Source organism: Pagrus major, chromosome 14 (assembly GCF_040436345.1).
Source record: "Pagrus major chromosome 14, Pma_NU_1.0".
Lineage (NCBI taxonomy): Eukaryota > Metazoa > Chordata > Actinopteri > Spariformes > Sparidae > Pagrus > Pagrus major.
This window is the reverse complement of record NC_133228.1, coordinates 22,890,954-22,917,740: the sequence shown is the minus strand read 5'-3', so window position 1 is coordinate 22,917,740 and position 26,787 is coordinate 22,890,954. Positions and strand designations below refer to the sequence as shown.

At 43.6% G+C, this 26,787-nt stretch overlaps 1 protein-coding gene across 1 annotated transcript in view; it reads right to left on the bottom strand.

The window, feature by feature from the left end:
* Nucleotides 1-26,787, bottom strand: part of celf2 (cugbp, Elav-like family member 2) — a 217,114-nt gene that overhangs the window by 26,033 nt on the left and 164,294 nt on the right. Inside the window, exons 5-7 of the mRNA XM_073480483.1 lie at nt 23,968-24,016; nt 17,037-17,171; nt 8,192-8,271 (exon numbers count right to left, since the gene is read on the bottom strand). Coding sequence (XP_073336584.1) covers nt 8,192-8,271; nt 17,037-17,171; nt 23,968-24,016 — 264 coding nt within the window. The remainder of the gene's footprint in view (nt 1-8,191; nt 8,272-17,036; nt 17,172-23,967; nt 24,017-26,787) is intronic.

The window sequence follows — 26,787 nt, the reverse complement described above, 5'->3', positions numbered from 1 at the left end:
TCCAGGTTGACAGCCACATGGAGGCAGGAACCAGACGCTCCGGTTTACTTTTTGCTTTTTCACATCTTCACCCATACATTGCACAACTATATACTCTGTTTCTTTACTACTATCTGCCTTAAAATGGCCTCAAGGAGAACTAAATCAAGGAAAAAAGATGACTCGGAGGCACAACAACGACTTCAAAACTTCTGTCCAGGCCAAATTTGACCAAGTCCGGCTGGTGGTGGAGGACCACGGCCAACGTTCGGCATCCCGACGACCTGATCCGGCGGCTGAGCGAGCTAGAAATCATCTGCTCCAACCGGCTTTCTCAGATCTACTATACGATAAAAAAGCTTCTGATACGTGAAGCGCGGCGGCGAGGAAAGCTGAGCTACCAGTACCAGCAGATCGGGATCGTGGAGGACTACAGCCCCGAAGTTATGAACCAGCGAGCTGAGTACAGGAAGCAATGACGTGGATTACTCAGACCTTCCCTCCTCTACCCAGCTCGGATATTTGTACTGTACTTCGAGCGAGTAAAACATTATCTGTATCTGTTCGACCGACTGTATCCGTAGCTGGAATGGGCGGGGCTTTAACTGGAAGTGGGCGGGACTGACCAGAAGTTTTAGATACTGACACATTTTAACTCGGATGATGGTCGTGCCCATAAAAAATACATTACCTGCAACAGATGCTTGTTTCAGCTCAATAAATAAATAGTCTCCAAAATGTTTCATTAAAGCTTTAAGCATTCAAACTTTAAGCAGGATGTAATCCTTTGGTTTTTCCGTGTAAACGCTAAAAACCCCCAAAAATCACCTGAACACGATTCTTCCTCCCTGGACCGTGATGTTGTTTCATCTCACTCACGGCTGATTAGCACCGTAGTCACACAGTGTTTGAAATGTGAAAATTCAAGCTGTTACTAATCTATGATGAATTATTAAAAATCCCCCTACGGTAAAATCAATGCTGATTTGTTTCTTTGAGCGAAACCAACAGATGGGCTTAAGCTGCTACTTTTTCCTCCACGAGTTCCCATCGTTTAAGGGCAAAGTTGACCAAACCGGCCGATCGGCACAGAAAAAAACTTCAAACGCGACCCAGTTTTCAGGGAGAACCAGTCAGCAGAGAGCGTATAGTAAGGGGCCCCCTCGCCCTCGGCCCCTCTCCCAGGGCAGGACTCTCATTCTGGGCTGCATTTCCCCTCGCTCGCTGGGTGTCAGCTGGAGTAATGAGATATTTAGCAGAGAGGGATGGGGAGCTCCCGTCTCAAGGGGAATCGACTGCAGCGACGCGGCCCCCAGACTGACACTCTCCCTCCGAAATGCAATTCTCCCATCGTCGCCTCTCCTTTATCTGTCGGCGGTCAGAATAAAGAGGGAAAATGACTGTTGGAGAGACGGAGTAAATATGGCCGAGCCGCCGTCAGACAGCAGACACGCTCATCCAGCTGATAAAGTCGAGACCCGATATTGTCAATGCATGTTTCAGCTAGCGCTGCTGAGGGTGCTGCGTTTTTCTCCCTGTTCATGACAGTATTTCCACTCGTTTCCCCCGTTTGTTAATCGTAAGCTGTTTCTGGAAGTGTACTTATTGAGTGAGCGATGGACCGAGAGAGAGATTCATGTTTCCTACTTAAAGTTTTAAATCTGCCACGTTGATTTTTCTGTTAATCACATCCCAGTCGAGAGGCTGACAAACAGGGCAGTGGGGGTGCACAGACTCTCCAAAAGACAGGGGCAATAAATGAATGAAATGTGATAAATATGCAGTTTTATGCAAGTTGACGCTGAGAATTACAAGTAAAATTACAATTATTTGGCAGTTTACTTATTATTTTCATCCTTTAAAGGAGCAATATGTAAGAATTTTAGTTTAAAATCTTCGAAAATGGGCTGTTGTGCTAGCAGTGAAAACCCAAACTTCCCCTAACCCCCCGACAGCTCCCACTCCAAACTGCTAGCTGGACAGCTAACTGTGCTAACTTGCAAGAAGCAGCTACAGTTAGCAGCCAGTCTGATGATATGCTGGCCTCTATTTGGGTGGCACCTTTAAATGTCAGAATGCAGGAAACAGTCCTTGAACTCTCAGTTTTTTTCAAGGGTTGGACCCACACCGTTAGCTTGTTAGCTCAGTTAGCTGTGCAGCTAGTGGTAGTGTTTACACTGCTAACACAAGACTTTTCGATCCGGACAGCTCGGTGCTAGCTGTTAACACAACACAAAGACGTCATCATGTCAAAATTGGTATTTCTTCACATTCTGTCGACAATTTGAGTTAATTTCGACTGATTCGACTAAAATTCTTACATATTGCCTCTTTAAAACCAGTAATGAACATTCATCTTCAGGATTTTAACTTTAAAATTCAAGTGAGAGAAAACTCTGATGCCTCCACATCCAATTCAATGAGCTTAAACACGACTGTGGTTTCTGAAAAGCTCATATTCAAAGAGAGTTGAGACTTTCTAAAATTAACCACAGACTCACTCCTCTAAAGCCGGCAAGAAAAAGGAAGCAGCTCTACTTTATTATATTATCTCTGCCCCTGGAAGCTTTTTTTTTTTTTTTTTTAGTCTGTCTCAATATGCGACGAGCTAATGGTTATAGGTATTTATTACTGATGGGCGCCCGTGAAAACCCTGCCGCTGGGCGCAATTACACCTCATGTTGCGTTAAACTAAATCTGCAAACCATCTGATTTGTCAGAATTGGCCACTTTTGAGCACAAACAGCAGGGGGCAACATGATGACTTTACCTCTTTAACGGGGACCAAAATATTTCATGACACCCTGGTAGATTGTTAAAACACGAGAGTGTGCTAATTTTTTTTTAAACAGGCGATTAATGCGAGCCAACACAGGAATACTAATTCGTGGTCGTAAAAAAGTTGTTCCCGTTTTTGTCTTAAATGGTCTCTGATTTCATATATTCTTGGAAAATAACATGTCATTAACCGGCTGCTGGTGGTGAAGCATCGATTTATTGTTTGATAATATTTCAGGGGAGAGATTCGGCGCTGCAGACAGGTTTCCCATGTTGCACAACTTTCACATCTTAGGAAAAAAATAAAGTGCTCCGAGTCTCACAGGGAACATTTCTCACCAGGAGACGTTTCTACGGGGAAAACACTTCCTTTCTGTTATTTTTATCTCTTCCTCACAATGTTTGACAAAACTTCCAACACAAAAACGCCACAAATCTTTACAGCATCTAACCTAAAGGGCGCTGAAATACGGATGTCGACAATGATCGTGGCTTTAAAACCCGTCCAATCACGTGTTTGATGTCCTGACGTCACTCCACAGCTGTGATTGATGGATGTTATGACAACCTGTCGTTTGAGAATGACGCTGCAGACGTGGCAATAAGCACATGCATGATTATGGTATCCGAATCTTTAATAATGTAATTGCAGCATAAGGATCTTGTTGCCGTGCTGTGAAAACCTCCTCCAGGCTGTGATTTGACCTCAGAAAAACTTCTCGTCTGTGACAAAAAGTTACAGACTTGTGATCGACTTAACCGGGAGTTCGCTCGGCTAATAAACCCCGACTGCGCTCCCCTGAAGCCGACTCCCTGAGACAACCGTGAAGAGAGCTTTACACCTCACTTCCCATCTCAGACGCAAACTGAACTCATAAGCTCCGGTCCGTTTACCTTGAAAATCAATCTCTCATAGGCTTTCAGGAGAGTTTATGTGCTATTGAACCTCCTCGGTTTCATTTTATTTACCACTCACAGAGCCTTTACATGTCAAACCGTGTGATCTTCAGCCGCTAATAGGAGAGCAGGACGTCGAGTCTGAGTGCACTTTGTTTTCAGTGTCCCAAAAACACCTGACGTCCAAAACCTTGGCAGATTTTTGTGAAGCATTTTGAATTTGCTACTGTTTGATAAAAACATTTCCTCGCCTGAATATTTGAGGCTAAAAATGTTGCACCAACTACAATCCAGATGCTTCTTCTGCAAGTAAAAGCTCCTTCAGTTCACCTCATTAAATTCTTGTATGTCAAAACCACGAGCGGACAAACTTTTTCCCTCGAGGGGCCGGAATTGAAATTTAATAGTGAGCCACGGGCCAAAAGCAACACCTCTTCTGTCGTTAAGAAAAACAGGACATCTTCCTGCAAAGTGCAGCTGAATCAGGTGCGTCACAGCTTGAGGACAGAAAACTTTCAAAGAAAGTAGCACGCTGATAACTTTGCAGCCTTCAACTGTGCAAATAAGCTAACGTTTCATTACTGTTATTGTATTATTAAGATGCAAAAGGCAAAATGGATCCCAATCTGGTACTGTGAAGGGTTTACAGATTCAGACGCATCCGGGCTGCCCCGATTATATCAAACATGTTTTATATTTACGATGTGAAATCTTTCCAAGCGGCTGACGGTGCTGCCAAAGCGCGGTAAACATTGTAGCCCCTTGAGGCTAACGTCAGCTAGCGGTATGTTGACACGTATCTCACCTCCAGTTCTCGCTGAAAGATGACCTTTAGGATTATTTAATTTAGGTTCAACCTTCTGCTTTTTCTCACTGCCACCCTGCCAGTTGTTGCACCACGCTAATCTCCATGTTGTTTATGTCTGCTTCCCCATGAGATCATGTCTGCAGAGCCATGACGGCAGAGCGCCTGGAGCGGTAGTCGCTGTTTATTCAAAATGTATTAATATTAAACGTGTTACGTGTCTAAATTGCACCCAAACTCCACACTGCACTTCGTTGTATCCTCAAGAATAAGTGTGAAGTAGATCGGATGAGCGGTTCTTGAGACAAACAGATTGCAGTTTCCTTTCTTTACAGTTAGATTTTGGAGGTGGTAGTTCAGGGTGCTGTTAAAAATCTATGAGATCATCAACCCGTGTACCACAAAACCCTCCCCTGATTAATCTGATCTAATATTTCCTCCCTACTGTCGGATCCGTCTCCTCTCTTCACTGCAGTTGACAGATGAATGTGTTCACTATTTAAACAGCCACTGCTCCTGTTTCCTCTCACGCTCTACTTAAGCTCTCGTCTACATGCGCTCGAACGCTCGTGCATTAACGTCGGGGGTTGCGTGCGCCTGCAGCGAGGGCAGGATAATGTGCGAGCGGGCCTCCGGTGTCGCGTGGGGACAAAAACGAAGGTGGAAACAGAAATGAGCGTTGATGGGGCGCTAAATGAGTCTTTACACAGGGAGTGGATAACGTAAAGCACAAATCAACACGAATGCAACACAATGAAAACGAAGCCACTTCTCTCCACGTGTGTCTTTAGAGGTTGGACAGTGAATTACCTGTCTCGCTCGCATCCACTTTCATTACGGCCTGACATTCAGCCGGCGTGTGCGTCTGCGCGAGGAGTGTGTGCGCCGGTGTGTACCTGAATGTCACGCCGTAATGAGAATGGATATGACAGTGACAGGGCCATCAACGAGCGGACAGCAAAGGGCCGCCTCCCCTCTCTTTTTTTTTTTTTTGTCCTCGTGACATGCGGGGCGTGCTGGCGAACACACACACAAACACAAACACAAGCACACACACGCAATCGTGCTCTATCTAAGACAGTAGGGTGCAATAGAGCCAAGACAATAACCAAACTCTATTTACCAGACCTCATTCCCTCATACGGACCCAAAGTAATTACTTTTAAATTGCAAAACTGAGGAACATTAACAAACGGTTGCGGCAATTTAGGTCCGCCTGGGGCTAGACAGCTTGTTTTCAAATGGAAATGAAGGTATTTTGCCATTGTCCACTGCAATATCGTTGTGTTATGGTTTAAGGCTTTTTTTTTTTTCCTTTCCTGATAAAAGCAAGGGGACACTGGCAGTGTTTACCAGGCCCATTGTGGCAGACGACTGCTCAGAGCGAGGATAATTCTAGCTTAATACTAACGCTGTCGGAGGAGAGTGTCACTCCTTCTCCTCTGAAAGACAGACATGCTGCTGCTGCTGCCGCTGCTGCTGCTGCTGCTGCTCGGCCACATAAATCAAAACAGACACTTCACTGATATTCGCAGTGGGACAACATAAACACAAAATCCCCCCACACACACACACACGCGCAGACAGACGGAGGGAGGAGCATGCGGTTCCCTGATGTCGGGGTCACAGCACATCAATAGCAGCCATGATTATCATGATCAGCTCTAATGAGCGGGCTACGGGGGTGAACGCCACTCGTCTTTTTTTCCTTAACACAGCCTGTTATTACCACTTTTTGTCTCCCTCACACACACACACACACACACACACACACACACACTAACACTCGTCTTATAACATGTAATTCTCTCCCAATCACAGCCCTGTCATCCTGCCCTGTCACCGGGCCTGGCAGCTTTGACAAGGGCGCCCCCCCCCCCCAAAAAAAAAAACCCGGGGAACACAAAGGAGCCGCCACCATTACGGCACCGCCGGGGTCGGCGTGCGGCTGATGAGGTCTGTAAGTCCACCTGCACATTGTGGCTGTCGGGTCAAAGGTGCGCATGTTTTTGTCACAGTTTTGAGACTTGGCCAAAGTTCGAGCCAGTTGGAAAATTTGATCGAAATAAACACTGATTTGGTGATGAGAGGGCAGAAAACGAGAGAGAAGGCGAGAAACTGAGTCTGTGACGGTGACGGCTCGTGATTTGTGCATGGGCCTACGATAAAGACACGAACCCTTCTCATATGCATTTTTACGAAAAATTTAGAGAGAGATCTGAGTCCGACCTGATATTCAGAGCTTTGCTTTTGTTTTAAATGTTTGATTTTTGGTACAGTCGTAGAAACAAAGAGAGACAGGGACTGCAGAAATAAATTAGCTTATAGCTCGAGTAAAGCTAAGAAGCTGCAACCAAACCTGGACCCTGCCCAAGCCTGAAGCCTCATGTGACAAAATGAACCAAACCCTGAACAAAATCCAAGACTCTGTCAAGACTCATGAGAAGTACAGTGATGCAAGTGTCAAAAGGGTCCAGGACTATTCTTTTCTTTTTGTTATGGTATCAAGAGGTCTCGAGTGTCACTTTCAGGCTTTTGGTTTGGCTGTAGTTCAAAATTCTAGCATCAGGACAAACTTTGATGCAAGTGAAGACACTGTAGATACTTTATTTTATGTTTTGTGCACTATTTTCTACCTAATATAGTTATTTTACTGCAGCTTCTTCCGTCTACTTGATGCATCCAACACTTTCGTGGAAAGGGACTCAGTTCTGTAGTGATCCTCCTGAGGTGTCTCCAATCATTTCATGGGCACTCGTTTCTCCTTATCTCAATAAAGAGTCTAAAATGTTGGGGTTTTTTTGACAAATTTGCAATTTTTGGTGCTGTTTTAATAAAACTGATTTGGCTTGAGTGGATACTTGATTAAATGTTTTCAGCAATTTCATCATTGATTTAACAGATTATACAAATTATGCCGATTTGAAACGGTTCGAGGGCTGACCGAGCATGTTTAGAAGAGACGATTTGATGATATGCAGATGACATCATCCTCTTCCTTACCACTTGCCTCTTCAGCCTGACTGGGAGAGCAGCTTTTTGAGCTGGCTGAAAAAAGCTTGGTCATCATATGAATATTTGGGTCTATAGCTCTTGTCGGCTCCCTCGTTTTCTGGTATCTCCACTCACGTGCAGGTCCTGGCATAGCGAGAAAACTCACTCCGACATTAGCTAGAAGTTAGTTTGGATCAGTGAATTTCTCAGGTCGTGTGGTCGGTTGTCCGCGATGCCCTTTTTACGTTTCCTTGACTCATAACATTTTCAAAAGAGGTTTTCATTATGAAGCAGGCTACATTTTATGAAAACATAAATTTAGCTGCTCTGTAGGATGAACACGATTACCGCTGGCTTCCACGGGGCCCCAGAAAGCTTATTATGGTTTTCCGAGGGGTTTTTTATTTCGCACATTTTCTTAGCCACCGAACAAATGTGAAAGAAATCTCCTGAAACTCTATTTTAAAGTGATCCTACAATGTTCATTCATTTAATCTCTCTATGTTAAACTCAGTTCTGCTGGAGCCTTTACGTTAATGTGACAGCATTCATTTTCAGACGAGCGTGCGACGAATCATTCCCCAACCTAGAGGAGTTAATAAGTCGTGACTTTAACAGAGAGGTGACTCACGGACATTCAAACATGAGGCCGGCGTATTACATTGGCAGCACATTTACAGAGTGAAGTGTCAGAAGGAGCTCAAGAGACAAGAAAGAGAAAGGACAAGAGTACAGTACCTCCATAGTCTGAGACTGGTGCATGGCTTTGATTGCATTCTGTGCCATAGCTCTGGTGGAAAACGTGACAAACGCACATCCTGTAAGGAGGGAGGAGAGGAGGAGAGGGAGGGAGGGATGGTGGGACAGTGGAAGGGGGAGGAAGGGGGTAGGAGGAGGAGGAGGAGGAGGAGGAGGAGGGAAGACAAGAAAGAACAAAAACAAGACAAAAGGGTTGGACACGTCGTTGTTATAAAGAAAAACCCAAACAGAGATTGATACAGAGAACAGCTCACAGGCGGACAACAGTGTTCTCAGTCGCTGTGGAAACAACAGCCGAAAAAAAACGAGCACAGTGTCATGACAACCACAACCACAACCAGAACCCCACCCCGAGCCCGTCCCGACACCTTCGCCACATCCACAGGACATCAGGGGGACAACCATCGTAGGGGGGGGGGGGTTTGGATTGGCTGTTTGCTGAACCTTCCTCCCTCCTCTCTCCTCCTCCTCCTCCTCATCGTCTCTTTCTGTCACTGTCTCTTTATTTTTTTCCCTCTCGCTCCTACACACTGACCGAATTAGTCATACCTGAGTTCAACCGCTCTCCTTCTCTCAACAATTCAACAATGTAAATGAGTTCAAATTTGCATGAAAGCGATTTGAATTCATTTGGGCCTCTGTATTGTGTGTCTGATTGGGCGCCCTCTTTTCTCTCTTTGTCAAACAGGAAAGAGATGTGGCGGTGGCGGTGGCGGCAGGGCGGGACGAGACAAAATATCTGCAGGGGCTCGAGAAAGACGAGGATCATATTAATTTAATCCACAGAGAGACGAGGAAAGAGATGAGAGGAGGTGTGGTTGAACTCCTCCGTGACTGACGCTGATTTTAGCCAATCAAGATGGGGCGCAGCCGGAGGGCGGTTTTTAGGGGAGTTTGTTATTGGTTGTTTGCGGGTGAGAGGGGGGTGACGGGGGGTGATGCAAGGTTGTGTTTGTCTGGCTGGTTAGGGAGTGATTAGAGGAGATAATGTGAGAAGTGCTTCAGCAACCCCCCGGACTAATAATATGCTAACAGACTCACCAAGCCCATGTTAGCGCAGCCAGGCCTGAACTGATTACACACAGACACACACACGGACACACAACAAAAAAACAGACGTACGCACACATGCTCAGGTTCGGCCGGCTGACTCGTGGCTCGGGCAGGAGAGGAAGAAAGAAAAAAAAAAACTAATAGCCTGGGTCATCAGATAGACTCTCCCTGGCTGTGTGTGGATGGGATGATGAAGGGGGCAGAGAGGAAAGAGAGAGGAGGAAGTGTGAGGATGGATAATGCCACAGACAGACGGAGAGAATGTGTTGAGGAATAGATGCGATCATTGTCCTCTTCCACCTCTATCAAAAGCCCGCTGCCGCTGTGATAGAACGAGGCTGAGAGTGACGGATGGTCAGTTTTGCCTCCTGCTTTCATCCACTACACAGATCTCAGACAGAGGCTTTTCCCCTCAGAACAGATAACGCGTCCTTGCGGAGAGCGAGCGTCGCCACAGTGATATTATAATCTCGTCTTCTGAGCGGTTTTGTGGGAAAAAAAAATCGACAGCTCGTCCTCGTCGGAAAAAACCATCGAGGTCGACTGTGCAAGAAGCTTTTTGCAAGACATAGTTACACTTATTGTTAGGCGTCAGTCTCTGGTGGTCATAGTAATTATTAGTAGTGTAGAGTGACAGTCTGAAGTCTGAAGTTACGCAGACACATAAGTCATGACTTATTTTAAGCCAAACCAAAGCGTTTTCCTGAAGCTACCAAAAGATCCGGTATGCCTGTCGGTCACGTCCTTTTGGGAGTCGGTGGCAATCGACCTAATCACTCATTTAAGTATGAGAAAATGTTAAAATCTCACTAAACAGATGAAAGACAGGTGCTCAGATAGCAACACTGTATGAGACATGTTCATCCAGCCCACATACCACGCGGTTTGATGGCACCTGGGTGGTCCACTCCTGTTTGCCAGGCCATGCGAGGCTGGATGAACGTGTCTGGTGTGGGTCAGATCTGGGCCACAACAATTTAGCTATCTGGTGTGTTTTTCAGAGTCAGTTGGGTGCTCTATAATAGACCGCCTCACCACAAAACATCGACAACTGTGGTCGTTACAACCCCTATAAATGACTGATCTCCGTCAAAGGCCAATGGTGGAAGTAGCATGAGAGTGTTTTAGTGCTGCAAAGCCTCTTGGGAAGTAGGTTGAGGTGAATGGTTGGGTGTCCATCACTCTCTAACGTGCACAATGGTAGATAATACTGTGACATCCAACAACAACCTACTTCGTTTACTTTGTTACTTTAAGAAACCAAGGCCAAGTTTACTGTGCCTTTGCTTTATTTTTAGATTAACTCGTTAAACGTATCCCGCCGAGTGTCTGACCTCTGCAGGGTTATGGAGCAGTTTTGTTACGAGTGACTTCCTGTTTTGTTTGTCTCATGCACCTTTAAAAAATGAAAAACTTTGCAGGAAGACTTTACGTTTAGTGCTTATATTGTGCCACATTGCATTAAAACCATAAAAAAACTGCTTGAATTTGGGCCCTGGTATTTTAAGTCGATGCAGGAAGAAGCATTCGATGTCACAGGTTGAACAAGTTTCTAACATTTAGTCAGGCTGTCAAACCCATTTACAGTATTCAGTCTCAACTTGATTATTTCCTTCAGCTGAATGTACCTGCTTTTTATCTCGTATGAAACATATTCCACCTCAGTTATTTCAATGTGTCCGTCCTTGCCGACTGGAAGTTACAGTTTACTCACCTTTCATATAAAACTGCCTCGCTGGCTTAACATTAGAGAGGTAAGATTTTGATAAAAGGGAGACTCAAGGTTATCAGATTCTGCAGCACTGACCTAGCAAACATTCTGATGTGTCCTTTACGGCGCCGGGCTGCTGCGCTCGCCGGTGTTTCTGCAGATAGGACATTTGAAAAAGGGGTCATTTTTTCCAACTCATTCAGGGGACTGTCTATTTTAGACGGGCCACAATCTGTCAGTTAACCTCTTAGTTTCCAGAAGGCTGCACCCAGAAGTGGATCAGTTCTGGAGGGGGGCTTTCATTTGGGTTAGACTGGTCCTGCTCTATTTATAAAACCGGTCAGCTACGACGTCGTCGGTCGTCATCTCAACGGAAACTCCGGGTGTTTGTCTCCAATTTGGCAGACGGAAGACAAAACATTTCTATCTTTAAGCCTCTAAATAAAGACTTCCTCCGCGCCCGGACTTTGATTCATTAATGTCGAAGCTGTTAATGAACATGAAAAAACAAAAACTTTTTCAAAGCCGTGCTCTCTGGGTTGGTTTGGTTGCATGTCTTATTTTTGCACGGCGGAGAGATGGGACGTGGCTCGAGCTCTAAAAATACCTCACGGGCCGCATTCTGTCGTCAGCGGAGAACCAAACAGTCCTTTAATGAAAGTAGGGTAGCTCCCAAGGCCCAGCCATCCACTGGTGGTGTGATCCATATTTTATTAATAGCGGGATGGCGGAGCGCTCTTCTGATTGATACCGCGGTTTAATAAGAGCTCAGCAGTACAGCAAGGTGGGACTGCGAGCCTCCGGGACTCTGCAGAAATCCTTAAAGAGCTATTTGTTGCCAACCTGGTTAGGGGTTGTTTATTCGCCCGCCAGACCCAAAACTGGACTACCATCGCCATCATTTCCTCTTTGACTTGCGTCAGCCCGCTAAGTGGTTTCTATCTGTCGTAGAGAAAACGAGGATTCGGCCATCGCATCTGAAATATTTATGAGGACAAAAGAGAGGAGCTGAAAAGGGATGGAAGAAGGAATCGAGGGAAGGGGAGGGAAGGAAGCCCGATGTGGGATGTCTGGGAAAAAAAGAGGACAAATTGATGCGAGAGAGGATTCTAGGACAGCGAAGAGATAGAGTGAGACAGGGAGGAGAGGAGGAGGTGGTGGTGGTGGTGGTTTTGAAGAAGCAAGGGAACATGGGAGTTTGAGTCAGTTTGAGGGGCGGTTTCTAGATAGAGACAACCTTGAGGAGAGAGAGAGTGAGAAGACACATCGAGAAGATACAATAAAAACATCCATAACGTCCGACAAGCACAGAAAGAAAAAATATAGCGACAGATCCACATTGAACCTGCGTGACGATGACAATGACAGCTCGTGTTGACAGGAGGAGGAGGAGGAAAAGGAGGACAGAGAGTTTTTTTTTTTTTTTTTTTTCAAAAGCCCCTCCATCTCCTCAGCACATAGACACCACAAAGGGGGGAGAGAGGGGGGAGGGAGGGAAGGAGTATCGGGAAGAGAGTAGAAAGTGGGCAGGAGTGGTTGATGATGGAAGGATGGGAGTGTTCGACCCCATGATCCACTTAAATGTGGTTATTTTCAAATCAGGAGCCAACAAATCCGATTGTTTGGACTTCTTGTTAATACCTGGAGCACTTTGTTTGGAGCACATATTGTGGCCTTCACGTACGCCGATTACCACCAAACCTTTAATTAAACAGGTAGACTGTTTGCCTTCGCCTGGTGCGAAGGCAGCACGAAACCCCTTCTTCCAAAATCAAGTGAAGCAATTTACAGTTTCTTTTTGAGACGTTGCCACACTCGGAGTCATGATTAAATGTGCTCTCGTGGTCACAGATTATTTGCCGGTGGCGCTCTGAGACTCCTGCCAAGAGTCAGAGTGGCCAAATCAGTGCTTATTTCTTTGAGAAATTGAAAGGAAATGATCCCTATTATAGGATTTCCTCTGTGTTTTTCTTTTTTTTTTTTTTTTTTGCAATCTTGGAATTCTGCTTTCGAGGGCTGGAATTCAAACCACAATCAGATTTTTCAGCTGCCCCTTGAACACAAACTTAAAAATGCTTCTTGTATTGGCTGCATTTAAGATTTGAGTCCTTTCTCATATGACAAAAAGATTTCCTCAAAGCAAGGTATCAAATAAAAGTGTTGTTTGGTACCGTACCAGTATATCTTTATATAAGTTTTTATATAATGTTGAGTCAGTGTGAATCAAATAATTACCTCTGCAGAGGAGGTTTTGATTCCACATGTCTCTGTCGGTTGGTTTGTTGGTTTGTCACCACAAACACTACTGAACAGATTTCCATAAAACCTGGATGGAGGATGTGTCTCAGCCCAGAATAGACCCAAAATAACTTCTGGTGTGGATCCAGATAAAGGGACAGGTCCAGAAATCTTTTCGCCTTCTCTTTAACATTGTCATTTTTTGACATTTTTATTAATTTCTTCAGAAATATTACATGGATCTTGATGAAAAGTGTATTTAGGTGGCTGGTATCAATGAGTCTGATACAATTTGATGCAGATCCTTAAAAAAAATGTTGGGCTTGATTGAATTGAAGAGGACTGTTGGGCCTTGGCGGAGGTATACGCTCTACTGAGTACCATTCTAGTTAGATATAAAGTCAAGGGGGACTCCTATGAAAACATAATGTACTTTTCAAGTGTTTACTACTCAACTATTACACATAAAATAATAATAATAATAATAATAATAATAATAATATCTAGTTATTTTATTTACACACATTGACTCAACATGATAGAAACAATGCGTTAAATGTGACCTTTTACATTGAACTTATCTCGTAGATTTGTAATTAAATTACATTTACACAATTTAAAAGAAACGTTTTGGACATAATTATTCTTTTAAGTGTGTGAGTAGTATCACTTTATAATAACCCTCATTAATATATGGTACATTTATAGTAAGTTAAACTTTAGCTAACAGTTATCTGACTGTTAATAAACAATGAAATGCTTCATAAAGCATTTATTAAGCAAAAGTAAAGTTACAACTGATGATTATAACACCTTGTAAATGTTTAATAAATACTGCAACAGTTAAATAACTTATCTTAATAACAATGGTATTATAAAGTGTCACCATATTGGCTCTTTACACCCGACCTTACTTCTTTATTTGGCTTTTTTTTTTGCAATAACTTTATATTTTGTTATTTTTGTATTTTTTACACTTCACCAAAGTTTGCTTGTTGTTTGAAAAGTTCTCCTTGAGTATTTTCTTCCTCGCTTCTTTTCTCTGTGACCTGAAGAACGACGGGAGAAGCACTGATCAAACAATGACTCCTCCATGTTTGTTTGGTCTTGTTTTTCCTCCCAATTAAGGAAAAGGAAAAGGAGAAGAAGCTGCTCGAACGTGGCTTTGAAATTGAAATTCTGCTCCAATACATCCACCACGATGCATACTGTAAATGCAACGAGCAGCAACACGTTTCCCGATTTGGGGCTGCCGGTCTGAAAAATGCCCGTCAGCCTCGCTGTGGAGGCATCAAAGAGCTTAGGAGTGGCTTACAGTGAGGCTAAACTGGAACGGCGGGGAGGGTGGAGGATATGAATGGAGGTCAGGAGGTCAGAGGAGGAGGAGGAGGAGGAGGAGGAGGAGGAAGGGGTGATCTGGGGGCTGAGGCTGAGAGAGAGCGAGAGGGGGAGAAAAAAAGAGAGAGAGAGGCAAAAGAGATATATAGAGCGAAAAAGGAGAAGCATGTATTCACAGTGGCAGCAGCAGCCTCAAGATGTCGCTCCAGTTCATTTGTATTCACTCCTTCCTGTGACTCCTTTAAAACCTTGAAGAAGCAGCTGGTTGAAAACAGGATCTGATACAACGCCTTCGCTGGACGCAGACTGAAATATAAAAAGCTCAGCTTGACTGTTCGGGTCAACCCAGAACTCTCTGATTCACTGAGAAGAACCTGCAGAGCTGAATACACGAGGCAGCATGAGGATGTTTGGGTTTGTTCGGTCTGTGCATCACTCTTCACTTCGGTTTTGTAGCTGTGGAGCGCTACAGGCAACACTGGGCTGCACCACAGAGTCGTTCTGCAGAGGGTTTAAAGCTACAACATGCAACACTAAAACTTAATGCCCCAAGACTTGTTTCAATAAACTGATGAAACCTGGACAGATTCACCATTTATTCGACTTTAGCTCCGCTGTTTATTGGTTTCTTACTGGCTGCTAAGGTCTTTGGTTTGGTTTCTCAAAGCATTACATTTTTTCTCAGTCAGTCACAGTTGAGGATGCTGAGGGGTCTACATAATGACTTCATAGTAAATGGTGCGCGACATTAACGTTTTTGAATGGTCAGGATAACATGCATCTGATCATTATTGAGAATAATTAACAACATTTTGTTGGGAAAAATTGAACACCAACATATTATAGGTCAAAGGAGCCACGTCGAGATGAAGAGGAGGAGAAATTCCCCAGACTCCCTTTAAAAATCGCTCAATTTTGTGAGCTGGTGCGTTAGGAGAGACTTTATAAACTTTGTGAGGTGCTGTTTCTGAAGAATTCTTAATTATTTGGGCCTTTTTGTAAATTCGGCATATGTTATAGCCTCTTTTTAGAGGGTGCTGCGATCCCCTCGGCATCCCTTTATTTCCACATCCATGACTGTAATCTGTTAGCAAATAATAAAGGCATCACTTACGCCAACTGTTGTATATTCAATTGTATATTTTATCATGTCGACCAGCATCAGCGGCCCGTTCTCCTTCCTCAAGCATCAAATACGGCAACCTGGACAGTCGCCCTGTGCGTCTAAGTTAAGAAACCAAACCACGACCATTTCACACATTACTGACTTTCCAGAAGTCATAATGTGTGAAATGTGTGTCAGCAAGCTTTATTTTGAAAGTCTAACCAGACGTTGCAAGTAGTTTTTTGTGGCTTACTTGACCGTAGACCTCTTCAGGTGCCAGACAGACGCTAGAGATGTAGGTAGAGCGTCACAGTTTGAAGCTCAAGACCACTGACCAGGATGCTGTATCTGAGGAGGTGGGACTGAGAACGTGTCGGCATCTGGGACACCACATTTGCCAACTTCTACGACGACATGCACAGAGCGCTTCGACACTGAATCGTCGACACAGCGAAGCAGAAGAGGACAGATGTTTGATTCATTTCAGTGACTATCAGCCCTGATTCAGAAGCATCAGATTACTCACTGGCTGCACACTGACACACTCTCAGTGTCTCTACTGACTGGGAAGGACAAAGACAGAGTCACTGCCCAGTGACCATGAATACTTCAAGGTTGACTCTGATTCAGAAAACATGTTAAACTGTTGCTGTCGGGTCACCGGCGCCTTGTTCCAGTTTACCATCATGACGTCCGACATGGAAGAATTTAGGACTCGTTCATCGGCTCATCTGAAACGGTGAGCGTCATGAATATTGTGCAGTCCGATCACGACTATTTCAGGTAAATAAACGGGAGTTTGCAGAGCAATTTAAACCAACTGTCTGCTGAAGTTTTTGTCTCCAAAAAGTTTGAATGTTTCCTGGCGCAGGAAGCCACTAATCACCACAGTTTACAGTAAACAGCGTCTTCTTTTGACATTGACAGCTCAGGAAAAACTTCCAGTAAAAGGAAGTGAGGAGAATAAGAACACGGTTGAAAACATGCAAATGAGCTGCTGATTATTCAAAATACTTTGAAGTTCCCCAAAAACACAACGAGTGGTTAAACTAGAAAGTGGTTGGATTGATGTTTTTTAGAGGCAGTTTTTTTTCTTTCTTTCTCCGGATGCATAAAAAAACTAAAAACAATGACTTTTAAAAAAGTTGTTTATACTCCGACACGCAGCCATCGGCTCAGAGACCGTCTGCAACCAGCCAGCTCTTCAAATAGTGACAGGATTTGAGTCTGAGTCACGACCCGAGTCGACACAATGAACAGCAGCAGCTGCTGGAGGCCGCTGGTAATAATATTCACATTGTGAGGAGCGTTACAGTGTGTGTGTGTGTGTGTGTGTGTGTGTGTGTGTGTGTGGAAGTGAGTCAGGGCGACACACACACCTCTGCTCAGTCCGTCGGGCCCTCTGAGGATCCGGCACTCCTCGATCTGTCCGAACGCAGAGAACATGACCCGGATGTCGTTCTCGTTGCACTTCTTCGACACCATGCCGATGAACAACTTCCTGTCTTCAACCGCTGCAGAAGAAGAAAAGAAACAGAGGCTTCAGAGGACTTTTACAGCTTTAATTCACAGAGGAGTGGTGAGATGTTTTGGGAAAATTGCTTATGCATGTTCATGACAAGAGTTAGATGAGAGGAGGGAACCACAACTGGTTCTTTAACACTTTTCCTTTTGGTACTGATTAAAATAGGTTGCCAGAGGTTAAAATGCAGAAATTAGCTTGACAGGGTGTCTACGTGTATCAGACTCATACATTTTAAACCAAATTTAAGACGGAAAAATCATTTCTTATTCAAGCATTGCAGGAAATATGAAGTTAAGTGATATATATTTAGTCACAGGTAAGATTTATGGAGGAAAATGGTTTTTAGAGCGAGTTAGGTGAATGCCAACAGGTAAGTGAAAGACACTTGTTCAAGGTTGTGGCAGGTTTAAAGATTTGTGGACATTCAGGCAGAAGAGCTTCACTGATTTTGATAAAAAATGAAATTAAATGGTGGTAAAATGAAATAGCAGGGGCAATAAAGATCAAACGATTTCATATTTAAGACCAATTAATGACTTTTAAGACCTAAGGACATTTGAGACTTTCTAAGAACCTGCAACTGGAGCTCAACATGTGCTGGTAGGTGCTGTACCTTGCACAGAGCCAGCTGTTTCCCTCTGGCCCTGTTCAAACTGAGCGATCAGATTGATATAACATCTGCCGAATTTACAAGAAGGCCCACATAGTGAAGAATTTGTCAGAGACAGTGTTTCACAAAGTTTATTATGTGTCTCCTAACTCAACGACTCACAAAACTGAGACATTTTCAAAGGGAGTCTGGGGCCTTTCTCCATGGGTGACAAAGAAGTAGGATATATTGCTTACTGCTTACTGTGTTTGTAAAATGTGTAATGTTTACGGTCCATAAATGTTGATTCTTTCATAAATCTAGTGTGAATTGTGAAATCAGACATCAAACAGCTGCTAAATGTCAGCAGATAAGAGCCACTTATCGCTCTTCGCTGGGCCAGGCTTAACAAACTGACACTTTTTTACAAGGAATGAAACAACTTAATGTTTTGCAATTATTGCCGAATTTACAAGAAGGCAGAGATAATTCGGAATTTATCACGGACACTGTTTCACCAAGCTTCTAAAGTTTCTCTGAACACCACAACTCTCAAAATTGAGCGATTTTTAAAGGGAGTCTGGGGACTCTCTCTGAGGGCATCAAAGAAGTTGTGTTTAATGGTGACTATTCACTGTATTTGTAAAATGTGACATGTTAGCTGACAATACAATGTTATCTTCTTTCATAAATTTAGTGTAAATGTTGAAATCAGACATCAAAAAGCTGCTAAATGTTGGCAGGTAAAGACGCACTCTGGTACAGCAATGCCAAGATAAACTGACACTTTTTACAAAGAAAGAAACATCTCAATGTGCTGCATTTAATGCCGAATTTACAAGAAGGCGTGGATGATTCAGAATTTAGTGGTAGCTGTTTTGCAAAGTTTGTAAAGTCTCACCTCACTCAAAAAACTCTCAAAAATGCACAATTTGTCAAGGGAGTCTGGTGACATTGCGGTTAATTGATCAGTTGAAATGCACAGTGTGTTCACAAACAACTGCTGCCAACATTGGCAGGTTAAGAGAGCCCAAACTCAAACAAAAAGTGAAAGCGAATATTTCCTGAAATGGCGAACTATTCCTTTAACTAGCACCAGCACTCCCACTGTTTCTGCAAGATACAACAATGACGTTCAACTGAAAAGCAGAGACGGCGAAAGAACAAAGAGAATTTAAAAAAGAGAGAAAGAAAAAGACAAAATAGAAAAAAGATAAAACGGTTAAAAAAAAGAAAAAACAAGAAATGTGGAAAAATGGAATGAGACAGAACAAAACACCAATCAAAAGAAACAGTCAAAGACAGAAAAAAAAAGACAGTGGGGGAGAGATGAACACAGACAGAGTTCATGTATTTCATCATGCCATCTGCGAGGCTCTGATCAATGTCTCATTATCACTTCAACACCGACTGCTCGCTGAGACTCTCCGGCTCGTCCTCTCTCACCCTCGTCCTCCCCCCTCTTCCTCCCTCATGGATTCCCCTCTCTCCCCCCCCCCTTCCTCCGCTGACACAATCCCTCCTCCTCGGGTTGCAACGTCGAGGAATGTGAGCCGGCTGCAGGTAACGGTGAGAAACTTTGAGGTGTGAACTCGGCTGAGAGCGAAATCCTCTTCGCGGGGAAAAAAAACAATATGTGTGTGTGTTGATGTGTTCCCACCGCATTCAATGTAATGCTAATCCAATTCATTTTTAATGAGGAAACTGTCAGCTCTTACCGCGAGGCGAAAGAGATAAGCGGTCTGTTGCACTCTGGGAAATCAATAGCGCACTTGTTTATTTTGCTGTTTGAATTGTTTGTGTGTTTAAAAAACAAACCGTCGGGATACGCTGCCAAGATAAGTGTTGTTTCAGAAAGCTTTAACTCCTTTGTACACAGCGTGAGTGTGTGTGTGTGTGTGTGTGTGTGTGTGTGTGTGTGCGCATCACTCCAGAGGAAGATTACCACAAGTCTAACAGCAATGTAATTAATTTACTCTGTGTCGATAGAAAAGAAAGAGAGGAGATATCGTTACAATTGACTGTTTTCTGTTTTTTCGGACGAGGCGCGCAGGCAGGCAGGGAGGCAGGCAGGCGGGCAGGCAGGGAGGCAGGCAGGCGGGCAGGCCCGGGTGATAAGACCCATAATGCCGGCTCTGGGATGATCTGGAGTCAGCTTTGCATTCTGGGATAAATTGGAGCAGGAACTGGGCTCCGTGCTGAGCTTTCAACACATCACGAGACGGCCGAGGAGGAATCAAAAAAAAGGGAGAAAGCAGCGCGAGATTCAGCGCTAACGTTCGCCTCCGTGTCGGACCGTACGTCTCTCCATCTCCTCCTTCTTCTTCCGTCTCCTCCACTGACTAAACTAATAAACCTCCGAGCGGCCATTCGTCACTGTTACAGCGACTCTAACACTGGGTTTATTAAAGGTCATTACCATTAAGTGGATGGATATGTTACGTATGGCCCGCTCTATATTTCACCATTCTGGCTGTGAGTAGCGGCTGCTTTATTAAGTTCCACCGTCGTTACCCTGACGGTTATGTCTTATAAAGTCGTATTTCGCCATATTTCAGTGGAGCGGATGATGGCTTTTATAAGGATTCCTCCCCTGCCTTCGCTGGATACTGTCATTTTATTGTATTCCCCCCGCAGTGGACAGTGATATAGCAGGTGGCTTATGATGCTACTCAATCGTCTGTGTGTCAGGACGGAAGGACTCCGCCGTGATGTAAAGTCACAGATAAAAAAAAGACAGCGAGATTTTAATCCAGTCATGATTTTATACCTTCGTTCATATTATGCTCAATTACTCATCTTTAAGGGTCAGGTCACGCAAATTGCAAAAAAACACACATTTTCTCACTCAGCCATGCAAATAATCTCAAAAAATGTCTCAGATATCTGCTGCGGAGGTTTCTCAGACTCGCCGCTGACAATAATTTGAAATGGGAAATGATGCATCGATAATGCAGCGATAAAACACCGATATTAGTATCAGAGTCTCACATGCATGTGGTGAGGTCTCAGGATTAACTACAGAATGGGCTCTAGAAAGACGAGTTACTGTTAAGATTTCATTTTTTTGGCCACCACAAACAAAATTGAATGTGTCTCCAGGACATTTTAGTGGCAGAGATCTTGAACTATCATGTGAGCCCGAGAGGTCAGTGCGCCCCCGAGTGAAAGCCTCATCCAGAGTCCTTCAACATTCACTTTAATAAACTTTTTATTTTTCTGATTTTCACCTCTTGATGCTTGATGCGATGCTATGACACGTCCTGGTACATGAGTATTTTTCCAGCCATCTCCGTTCAAGCAACACTCAAATGTTTGAGAGTAAGACCGAAGTTAAAGATATAAAAAAGGGAACCATCGTATCATCACTGGGCTAAATGATGCTTTCTATTGTTGCTGAACACCAGGAACAAAAAGACATGAAAGAAAAACTTGACTGCCGTCAGTTGACCACCAAAGATGTGTCGGCTTTCAGGACTGTCCAGGCGCCCGTCATTTCATGATCCCACCGTGCTTCAACAGCGGATCAAACCTCAACTAGAAACTAAAACTCTGCAGAGACAAGCAGGAATTACATGACAGGTTTTTACAATCTGGTTGAATTGACCCTCGAAACTGAGTAATTGAGCAGAACACTAAAATAAAAACTCAAATCAGATTTTAACACCACAGTGATGGTTTGGTTCTCCCACTAAATACAACTTTAACAACATTGTCTTTTAGTTTCCAAATCTGCCTCGACTAAATATCACAGAACATAATGAACCTGACAAATTACACTGAACGTTACTGCTGCGTCAAGATGAAACCAATTAAAACAGATTGAAATACCAGAGCGACAAAATTCAGACCTGGTAAAACTGACATTTCAGACACGGTGAAGTAAAACAACATGTATTCCTGTGTCACCGCATGAACTGGTTTACCACCCCTTGGTAAATGTAAAATACAATTCAAATTTTGAGTACTTAAATGTCCTGACATTTTGCAGCCATATATATATCTTCAACGAGAAGTCGGGACATTATCCAGCCGTGTTTGTGGCAACAAAACCAATATTTTTAACAAGATGTTAGGACATTTTGTAACTGCATTTGTGGTGACAAAAGCAGATATCATTGACGAGAAGTCGAGACATTATCCAGCTGTTTGTGGCAACAAAGTTGGATATTTTCAACGAGAAGTCAGGACATTTTCCAGTCGTGTTCGTGGCAACAAAGGTGGATATTTCTAACGACAAGTTGGGACATTATGCAGACGTGTTTCGAGCAACATAGCAACTGTTTTAAATGAGAAGTCAGGACATTTTGCAGCTGTAATTGTGGCAAACAATACCAGATATCTTTAATGAGAAGTTGGGACATTTTGTCACTGTGTTTATGGCAACAAAACTGCAATCAAAATGCATTCTGGGAATTGGTTTGACTTTTTATCAAACATGAAGCAACACTTGACTTTATTAGTTCGTGGGTCATAGTGCTGTAGGACGGGCGGGGTCAAGGCTCAAAGGTGTCTTTTTAATGTCAGTTTGAGAAATGATATTTATAATTACAAAAAGATTATTCACTTCTCCCTCTCAGGATTCAACAGTGCAGGTGAGGGAAATGTTGATAGACGGGTGGAACACAGCTTCACTTCCCTCTGCTTCTCCAGAGCCGCCATGATTGAAAGGTCACGCACACTTTAAAGCAATCAAATAAAGTCAAATTCCCTCCTTGAAATGATGCTCACGTTTGACTTTGACTACAGAGGCTGAAGATGCTCCGGGTAATGTTTGTTAAAGACTTTTGCCAATAGGTAAGTGCAAGTAAAACGTAAAGAGACAGTATGAGGTTCACATCAGGAATGGAAGACGGATACTAGAAATTAGATCAAATGTTTGTAGCAAGTAAGACCTCACAAATTCAAACTGAAGACTTTAAGGGCGAATAATTCAAAAAATTTAAAAAAGTAACTTTTTAAGGACCTGCAGACATCCTGTTTGAAAGATGTACCTGCAGCTGAGGGCCTCAGACAGAAACAAACTGTATATCTTTAGTGAGATGTCAGGACCTTTTGCAGATGTGTTTGTGGCAAAAAAAATAAAAAAATTTAGCCATGTTGGTGGAGAGAAAACCAGTTGTTTCTATTGAGAATACAGGACATTTTGCCGCTGTGTTTGTTTCAACAAAACTGTATAATATTAATGAGAAGTCAGGACTTTTTGCAATCAGGTTGGGGTAATGAAACAAGATATTTTTAATGAGAAATCAGGACATTTTGCAGCCATGTTTGTTGCAACAATACTGTTCCCTTTAACTAGAAGTCAGGACTTTTTGCAGTCGGGTTGGGGTAATAAAACAAGATATTTTTAACGAGAAATCAGGACATTTTGCTGCTGTGTTTGTGGCAACAATACTGTTCCCTTTAACTAGAAGTCAGGACTTTTTGCGGTCAGGTTTGTGGCAACAAAACCAGATATTTTTTACGAGAAGTCCGGATATTTTGCAGCCATGTGTGTAACAAAAAACCCGAACCAACCAAAGTCATAAAATATTTATAGCTCAACAGCCACTCCCTTGGTGTCGTCTTTTCATGAGATTTGTTGACAATCAGAGAAATATAGAGCAACGCCGGTCACATCTTTAGAAGCAGCCCGACGCTTCCCCACTCCCACAGTCCCAACAGCCTCCTCGTTAGAATGAGAAGAACCGGAGGAAGAGGCTCGGCGGAGGAAATCAATTCACAGCTGGATCTGCAATATGTAGTTTGGAGACGAGGTGATCTGAGGACGAGGCGTGTGACAGCGGCGCGTGATGGATGCTTTAAAGCGTGTGGGAGAATGTGCGTGCAGCGAGCGGAGGGTGCGTACAGCATGTTTGTATGAGCGAGCAGCCACGGGGGAGTGAGGCAGGTTCAGCGCCAGGCCAAAACGATTCAACTTTCGCTGACCTCCTTCTGAAGCACCTTAATAATTCATCACACATATAAAAATATATTTATATATTAGTGTTTCCCCCCATCTCTCTTTTTCTCTGCTCCCCTCTCTCTCTCTCTCTATGTCTTCCCCCACAGTCGCTCGCCCCGTCTGCAGCGAGCAAACACACGGGTGAGATAGCTATTACCAAGCAAATTCAAAACGGCTATTGATGCATGTGTGTGTGATACTGATGCACCTGTCAGTGTGTGTGTGTGTGTGCGTGTGTGTGGCACTCACCGTTAGATTTCTCACTGTCTGCAGGCTTCATTTGAATCGGGTGGTGCATCTGTGGAGACACAAAGGAAAGACAAAACGTTTTAAAGGCGCGCTAACAGTTATTATTTCAGGTGTCTCGTATAAACATTTATTCTGGTGCGTGCATCTCAAACAGGCAGATGTAATATTCAGTTGCACCGGGTTTTGGTTTTTCTGTGCGAGACACAAATCTGGCTCAGCCCTTAAAAAAAAAAACTCCAGTCCAGAAGGCGCCTGGAGCGTTTTGCCAATTTGCCAACAACACCAGAAAAGTTAAAGAACAAGAGGAAGCACATGAATAGAAACAATAAAAACACCAAGAACGAGAAGGGGGACACAAATTTGACATGTTCGCTGTCAATTACTGCCGAATTTACAAGAAGCGCGAATAATTCTGAATTTATCACGGACACCGTTTCACCAAGTTTCTAAAGTTTCTCTGAACACCACAACTCTCAAAATTGAGCAATTTTTTAAGGGAGTCTGGTGACATTGGGGTTACTTGATCAGTTGAAATGCACAGTGTGTTCACAAACATCTGCTGCTGAAATCGGCAGATGAGGGACAAGAATAATAAAAAAGAAAAGAAGAAGTGGTCCACGACCAAGAAGAGGAAGAAGGAAAACATCAAGTCGTAGCAGCCTGATGTTTCTTAATGTACCTCTGTGTGCTCAAACCTGTTAAGCTAACTAGCTTTTAACCAGCCAGCGACCAACAAAAACACATGGTTGACTTAATGAGGTACAAGCAAGATGAAAAAGTTGTCAGGAAGACCACTCACACACAGTCACACTATGTCTTTTAAGGAGACCTGCAGACATTTCCATCCATTTTTGTGGCGACCAAAACCAGCCATTTGTCACGGGAAGTCGGACCGTCTCCAGCGGTTAGCGTGGCGACCGATTTCAAGCCAAAGCATGATGTTTTCCTAACCTTAGCCAAGTGGTTTTTGTGCCTAAACCTAACCAGAGCATAAGAACAGTGTTGTGTCAAGAGAGGAATGGAAATTCAACCTAAAGATGCAACATAAAGAAACGTCCAGTTTAACTTATCCGTGGTTTTTGTAGAAACGTAGCTAACATGTATTTATTTCTTGGGTTGGCTTTTAACATTATGAACGTTCTCTTTCTACAAGTACTGAAAAAATAAAATACAAATATTTTCCATGAGTTTTTTCCATGGCTACGAAGCTATAAGGATTTTTAAACCAGTGTCCGACTTTCTTCCAGACGGTTGCACCTTAACTCAGGTGGAAGAAATCCAAGAATTTCAGATTTCTCGCTCCGTTGACTTCCAACTGATGAAGTTATACTTTGACCATCTTGTGTAATGTTTAGATTAAATTTAGTGCTTTGTCAAATATTCCTCATATTCTCTGTTTGGTCTTCTGCTCCTCATTTCTTTTAAATAAAACAGAGGAGTGTTTCTGATCAATTTGGGATCTTGGATTACGGCGGACGAGCTGTACGGAGTCGTTTTATGTTTGTTTTTCGGTTGTGGACTACGAAACTTCATCCGACTTCCCAGCAGCATCGAGGTGAGTAGGCGATGACTGAATTTTTATTTCTGGTGAGCTGTTCTTTTAATAACGAGACTTTAAAGGTGTCACCCGCACATCCATCAGAAACATGATCCACATCGACGTCAGTCTCTATCGTCTTCTGCGTCCATGTAACGTAGCTTCTTTGGGGCACATGTCCTGACTCGGAGATGAGAAACTGAGATCTAGATCGCGTGTTTACAGCCGGTGTAAACGCCGTCCAACACTTGCATTTGAATCTGTCCTCTCAGATGCCGGATCTCTCTCTCGCTCTCTGATGCGCCCAAGAAGCAGTTTAATGGCGCTGAGTGATGGATGTGTTTTTAAGGGTGGCGGGTCGTCTTTTATGGAAAACACTTCAGATGAGAAGGCTTTGTCACCTCCCTCTCTCTCCCTCTCCTTCCTCCTTCAATCCCTCCTCCTCCTCCTCCTCTGTCCCCCTTTTTTTTATTCCCTCCATCTCTCTTTCCTTTATGGGAGATTATGTGGCTGTTTGATCTGCGGAGAGACGAATGACAGTGATTCTCCAAATCTAGCCCGGTATCAATCACACTCAGAGTCAAATACCAGCCGCGAGTGTGTGCGTCGGCGCGTGTGTGCGTGTCCGTGCGTGCCCTGCCTTACCCATAATGCCCCTGGGCTCAGTCGCGCTGTGACAGAAGGCTTTGATCTTCCAATTCTATCACACACCTTTATCCCAACCCTCTCCCTCTTGCTCTCTTCCTTATCATCCTCACTCTCTGCCATTTTTTTTTTTTTGTCTCAACAGACCTGTCCCAGACACACACACACACACACACACACACACACACACACACACACACACACACACACACACACACACCTAGTCTGTCCGTTAGTTAGTTCCCAAACCTTCCTGATGGGGGCAGTCAGTGGTGAAGGGGGGAGAAACAAAGAAAGATAGAGAGACTGCAGATGAACGATCAATGAAGCCGCTCAGAAATATGATAAAGAAACAAAACAATCAGCAGTTTGAAATTCAGGCAGAAGCGTCTGCATACGGGTAAAGAAAGCAAGAAAGAGCGACGAGGAAAGGTAAATGTAAGAGACTCAGGGAGAGTTGAACACTTTGATTTGTGGTTTGTGATGCTTTTAGTCACACGGTTCTTCAAATAGCATGAGTGAAGAAATAAAGAGCAAGACAGAAAAGAAAAGGAAGAAGAGGAACAAAGATTTGAATTGAATTTAGTGAGGGAGAAACAGCAACCGTAAAAAATGGAAAACCTAAAAAGAAGGAAAGG